General features: G+C 41.0%; 1 protein-coding gene across 8 annotated transcripts in view; it reads right to left on the reverse strand.

The window, feature by feature from the left end:
• Nucleotides 1-6,828, reverse strand: part of CAV1 (caveolin 1, caveolae protein, 22kDa) — a 36,220-nt gene that overhangs the window by 27,920 nt on the left and 1,472 nt on the right. For 5 of the 8 annotated variants that reach the window (XM_014548936.1, XM_014548935.1, XM_014548937.1 and 2 more), the window contains 2 exons: nucleotides 6,392-6,556; nucleotides 4,931-5,019 (listed from right to left, as the gene is read on the reverse strand). In XM_014548936.1, the coding sequence (XP_014404422.1) occupies nucleotides 4,931-5,019; nucleotides 6,392-6,556 (254 nt within the window). The remainder of the gene's footprint in view (nucleotides 1-4,930; nucleotides 5,020-6,391; nucleotides 6,557-6,828) is intronic. The other 3 variants (XM_005877702.2, XM_014548938.1, XM_014548939.1) reach the window with 1 other exon arrangement.

Consider the following 6,828-nt stretch of genomic DNA (forward strand, 5'->3'; position numbering starts at 1 on the left):
ATTCCAGAGATTGGAAGCATGTGTTTCTTGGCATAAACCATCTTTGTATGAAAATAGCAGCCCTGCCCTTTCCCCACTGCAAGCCCAGCCAGCTGAGTCATGAAAAGGCCCCGAACCCCCAGGTGCACACAGCCCAGGTCTCCTGGGGACCAGTTCTCTGACCATTTCATCACAGAGAACTTATGTTGAAACTAGGGCAAACTCAAAAGCAGTTTCGCTTGAAATATGCAAGTGTCTGTTGTTTCTATGGACTTGAGTGGGCAGGCTGCATACTGGACTTCCCAGATGCTGCTTACTATTGCAGCTGTTCTTACTTTAAGCCCATTTATGCATATATGTATGTATGTATGTATGTATGTATGCATTTACTCATTTATGTTAATCCTCACCTGAGGACATTTTTCCCATTGATTTTTAGAGAGAGAGTGGAGGGGAGGGAGGGAGAGTGAGAGAAACACATTGATTGGTTGCCTCCTACTCCTGCCCCTACTGGGGTGGGGGATGGAACCTGCAACCCAAGTACACGTCCTTGACTATGAATCCAACTCAGGGCCCAAGTTCTAATCACTAAGCAACACTGGCCAGGGCTAAGCCCCTTTAAAATGTAGCCAACACTGTTATTAATTGGGAGAATTACCCACATCACGAACTTTTTTACAGTTCAAGGGTATTTGGTGTATCTTGTCTTAAATAATATGACATTCTATTCAGTTAGAACCAAAGTGGAGCTAATTCTTCAATTTTTTTTTTACCACAACTAGGAGGTAGAGAACAAACATAAAAAAGACTTTCCATAAGCATTTAAAATGTATATCACTGTTGGCTGAACTTGAAAGTGTTTCAGATTCTTATGAATGAATAATATCCCCCATTTTAGTATAGTTCTTTGCTCAGTGATGTGAGGATAATTTCCCACATAAGATGATTATAATGCTCTTTTATAAGCCGGGGACTCTGAATTCCATGCAAAATCTCATGTGTGACAGAATATCAATCACTATCTCCCAAAACAAACACACAAACAACAGTCCCAGCAGAAGATAATATTACCAATGTGCTGAGTTCTTTGAGATAATCTGATCTTTTAAACGAGTGGTTCTCAACCTTCCTAATGCCACGACCCTTTAATACAGTTCCTCATGTTGTGGTGACCCCCAACCATAAAATTATTTTCGTTGCTACTTCATAACTGTAATTTTGCTACTGTTATGAATCGTAATGTAAATATCTGATATGCAAGATGTATTTTCATTGTTACAAATTGAACATAATTAAAGCATAGTGATTAATCACAAAAACAATATGTAATTATATATGTGTTTTCTGATGATCTTAGGCTACCCCTGTGAAAGGGTCGTTCGACCCCCAAAGTGGTGGCGACCCACAGGTTGAGAACCACTGTTTTAAACCTTATGCTTTGATTATAGCTATACTGAATAAACTTAAAAATTACTATTATGCTGATATTAATCATCAATCACCCTAGAATGAGTTCAAGTTGAAAGGAATCACAGAGGCTGTTATTTTGAAACCAACACAGGGATTACCATGTGCATGCCTTTTGCTGACTACTAAAAAAATTTCATGTCTATTTGAGAATCATTACATTCAAGCTTTGGAAAAGAAAATTACAAACGCATATTTGTATTTCCCAGCATAGATCTCCTCTCAGATGTCTTGATTTGTCTCAGAACTAACATCAGAATTATCTCAACTAATTTCTCTCCTCATGACAATAGTTTAGGAGAATCACATAATCTTATCTTTCCTTCCCTTGTGATACATTTCAAAATATCCTTTTAGACAGTAACCATGTGAAAACATGGATAACATTTTAAACTTCTTTAGCCCTAAATTCCTGCTAATGTTAAAAAAGAGGAAGTGGAAGTTAGTCTCGTATAACCATTCTGTTCCCTTCTAATTCTAAAATTCTGTCATTTTGTGCTTATATGATTTTATTCCCAATGCTATTACATACTGCCCTCCCCATTTCGTGCAATTATAGTGTAACTGTTCTCTGCTCATCCAGACTAGCTATGTTTTATTACATCCGGTGCCCTAACCAGTCATCTTCCAAAATGCCTACCTTCAGCATGCCATCCTTATGCTTGAAGTGCTCTGACCGCACTGCTGACCCGATAGAGTCGACACTTACCATGTGTACTGGGTTCAGGACTCCGCCACCTGGCCATGATGAGTTTTTTCATCTTATGACCGGCCACTCTGTCACTAAATTCTATTACAATAAAATGGGCTAGGAGGCATTTCAGGCTCATGACCTCGGAGAGACATCCTCACTCCCATGCTTTGCTCATTTAGAATGCCCCCCTGTGCTTCTCTCAGATATTTGCATTCCATCTGTCCTGTGTGACCCGACTCAGACTGCATCTCCTTCATGCTCTTCTCCATTAACCTTTCTCTAGTGCATCCCTCTTCTCTCTCCCTAATGCCCTCTCCAAAGTAGGGCCTCCCTAACACTTAATACCATTCCCTTAAACTTTATTGAGGAATGATTAACAAATATAATTGTATATATTTAAAGTATGCAATATGATCATTTGATATACATCTACATTGTAGGATGATTACCAAAATCAAGATAATTCATACCATGCACTTTTTAAAAACCTTTTTATACAATAGTCACTATCACTTATTTTTGATTTATTGTAATATATATTTGGTCTATTTCCAAAATGATGATGAGAGAACTTACTATAGCAACTGCATAAAACAGCATGCCCGTTGGAAATGAAAGTGAAAATTAAAATCCTTATGTGGGAGAGAATAAATAACATGGGTCAGTAAAACTTAAAATGTAGTTATATGTTTCCTGGCAGTCCAAACAAAAAAGAACCCCTTAGTTACCATGTGGCAGTGACTTACTGTTGTGATATTGTACGTATGTATTTTTTTAAACTTTTCATCTGAATGTATCTTGTTGCATAATTCTAATCTTTGCGATTTCTAGAAATTGTTTTAGGGATTACCCTTTGTAGTATGTGTTTAGTTCAGCATAGAAGACTTGAATAAGTGAATTAATTGATGGCTAATGTGATATCAGAATTATAAATTTGAAGCCATTTTATTTATCTAGAAATTCCAAATATGTACATAATAATAAACATATGGATGGAAATGGGAACGTAAGAAGAAGACATAGAAATCTTGGAGGGAGAAGGGTCTGAAGTTGTGATCACTTTAATTAGAGGAAATTTTAAGAAGCATTCATAGCCCACTCTTTTTAGATACTATCAATACAGATATCTCATAATATAGAGCAGCAAACCTTTAGGAATATAAGAAACAAATTCAGTGGAACTAAATGGTATAGACTAATTTATGCCATTAAAGCCAGTGGAATAGGTGGTAAAACACCTTCTTGAAATATAAATTCACGACACAGCCAGTTCTGAGTTTTCTTCCCCTCCCTACATAGCTGTTTTGTGGGATGGAGAGGATACTATAGAGCAAGCATGTCAAACTCAAAGGCCAACACAGGCCAAATAAAGAAGGTTTAAGTTTATGTGGGTGGCAAAAAAACCAAAAGCTTCAATTTTCATAGAAACGTAGGTTTATTTCTATGGAGACATGCTGAATACAAAGGGCTGAAATGAATGAGTAATCATTAACATAAAATAATAGAACATTTTAATAAAAATTAATATTTTTTCTTGAACATTAACTTACCAGACACTGAATAACTGCACAGATTAATAAGCGTGATGCAAATAAACCTATTTTTCTTGTTCTCCGAAAGTGAAATATTTCCTATTGCGCACACCAAACACGTCAGTACAAGACTAATGACGTGGGCTGCTAAAATGGTGCGCCTGTGTGTAAGGTGGGTAAGGGAAATGAATGCAACTCGATTATAGTAATCAGTCATTAGTGAACGTTGTACAATATCCTATAACAGGCTATCGTAAAAATTAAATTATGAAATGTTTATTAAAACGTTTCTTATATACCATTATATTGGCTGGGCCACAAAAATATCCCCTGTGGACCGCATGTGGCCTGCGGGCCGCGAGTTTGACATGCTTGCTGTAGATAATACTATGCTGTTCTTCTCACTGTATATCAGGGTTTAATTTCTTCTACATCCAGAGTTATTATTCTAAACTTGGCATAGGAACCTTTTGTAAAATGCAGGGAACACTCTTGTCTGGTGCTGTCCAAATGCTCTACATCTACTATGCTGTCTCCTATGGTAGCCCCTAGTCTCATGTGCTGGGAACTCTTTGTGGCTGGAGTGACTGAGGAACTGAGTTTTAAATTTTATTTTATGTAAATTACTTATGCTTAAATTTCAAGTGGCTAAGTGGCTACAGAATTAGACAGAGCTGCTTTTACAGAGATGCTTGCCTTTAGAGCAGAACTTTCCTTACCTGATTTGGTACCTTTAATCATAGATTCAATTGATCGCTGTGCATTATCATGTGGAGTTTTAAGCTACCATGCATTAACAGTGAGGCTTTGGATGTCTTTATTATTTTAAGAAATCTGTGCCATCAAAATAAAATTAGGGAAACTCATTATTTATTGTCATGGAAACATAAGGCGGATCACCCCTGAGTAAGTGGGCCTCCCCAATTCTTCTCAAGGCAGATTTTTTCTGTCTTGCTTTGCTCACAGTTCTATGAGCAAGTGGGTGGGGTTTGCTTTCTCGAAGCCAGCAGGAGCTTGCCCTAGCCCTCCCTTTTAATTTCTCTAATATGAGGATCCCCACACTTGCTCTCTGAAATGCTACTTTGTAAACTGCTATTTCCTCTAGGCCTGTTATGCCCTTTTTCCATCTGCATTGAAGTCTCTTTTCCCAGCGGGCTCTTCTTTCTCAGCTTAGTCATGCTGTGTGGAGAGCCACATCCACACTCCTGGCCTCTCTGACTCATCAGGGAGGTTTGCTCGCTCCAGGAACCCCACTCACACTGTGGTGGAACAACAGGGAGGCTCCAGTGCAGCCAGCCCTTCCTGACTCCTGCCTCTTTTCCTGGCATCTCTCCTTCTAGCCCAAAGCTACAGGAGAAGGGGAAAAAGCAAAAAATGCCCTTACCCCTTTTATGGTAATGTTTTTAGTAAATAGTTTATAGCAATTCCCATTTCCAGTTTATAAGCTACTCTGGTTATTGCTGCTACCTTTAAATATCCCATGACCTGGCTAGTAGAAAAACCTACCAAAGCTCCAAATTTCCTCTTTCCCTCCACCAGCAAGCCAAGAGAGTCCATTCTGACAGTTACATTTTCCTTCTAGTTACAGCTTAAATTGTTCCCCTTTTTGAAATCTATTATTCATGAATGTGAACAGTCAGGACTATAGCTTCTTCCATCCTTGGACGGGAGGCCCAGTGGGTGAAGTGGTTCATTCACCCCACTGGCTGCTCTGGGATGGTACAGAACTGGGTCTTCACACGCTATCTTCCAGGCCAGGACTTTTCTTGGCCCTCCTGGTCCCTCAAAGAAAACCCTCTGCCAAGGATGGCTCACGCCCATGATTTCACAATCCAGATGGGTGCAGACAATAAATTCCTCTGAAAGGGTCAAAGTTAAATAACATCATGAAATAAAAAACTGACCCCCAAGTCAGATCTAAGTTTGGCCAATAACCTGTTCAGTTAACCTATGTTTAATCTCACCAAGTACATCCTGAAAGTATAAAAGGGAATTGCAAGGGGAATGTCCTTTTAGCTCAGCGAAAGCTGACCCAGGTAGTCACTAAGAAGCAACTTTCCACATCTAACTAGAGGTTTCTATGGGAGAAACCCAGAGCTGTGCATTATTTGTGATTTTGTAGTTTTGTTCAGTTATGCACAAGTGCCATGTTTTTTCCAGTTAAAACACTCTTCATATATGGATCTATATGAGTATCTATGCATATATTTGCATAATCTTTGTCTTTAGATGAAAGCACTTCTACCCACTTTATTGTGTTTAAGAAAACCACTTCAGTTACTTGATTTTAGCTGAGGGGAACATGCCCACCCTGTGGTCCAGCTTTCACCTTTGGCACATGACCTCAGAAATGACCTGACTGCGTCAATTACTTGTGCAGCGGGCACCACCCTTCACTAGACTTTCAACCTGGGAATGGAGGGGGTGACCTGTTGCGCAACCATTTCACCCTTTCAAGCAGTGGGGTCTGTCTGTTGCTGCGATCAGGCGCTTCATTTGCCAGGAGAAGAGTGCAGTTATATGAACGCCTACAAAGCTCAAGTTAGCTAAATTCCACCTGAACTAAACAGCAGGCTGGGGGAGGGGAGATCAAGCGCAGAAAACGGGGTGTGTGTGTGCGCGCGCGCGGTAAAGGCAGAAAAGGATGCACAGGCTGCTGGCCAGAAGAGAGCTGTCCGGGCCCTGACAGCATCCCCTCCGGGGACAGACCTCCCCTTACCTTGACCACGTGGTCGTTGAGATGCTTGGGGTCACGGTTAACCAGGTCGATCTCCTTGGTATGAGCGTCGTACACTTGCCTCTCGTTCATTTCGTCTGCCATGTCCTTGTTGTTGGGCTTGTAGATGTTGCCCTGTTCCCGGGTGGGAACAGTGTAGAGATGTCCCTGCAGAGGGCGGACGGCCACGGGAGAGAGAGAGAGAAGGGCACCAGCAGTTGGAAGAAATTTTCCAAAAGAAAAACAAGCGATCAGAAGTCAGCCTGGCGGCGGGGCAAGCCTCCAGGCTCAAAATCGAACAAACCGCTCCCGCAGCGGTGGCGCACGCAGGCAACTCCTCGGCGCCGCCAGCTTTTTAAGAGGATCGGGGAGAAGACACCACACCCCTCCTTACCCGGCAGGGAGCGCCAGCCTCCCGCGCCCGCCGCCAGGGGTCAGTG

Source organism: Myotis brandtii, unplaced genomic scaffold (genome assembly GCF_000412655.1).
Source record: "Myotis brandtii unplaced genomic scaffold, ASM41265v1 scaffold529, whole genome shotgun sequence".
NCBI classification, from domain to species: Eukaryota; Metazoa; Chordata; class Mammalia; order Chiroptera; family Vespertilionidae; genus Myotis; species Myotis brandtii.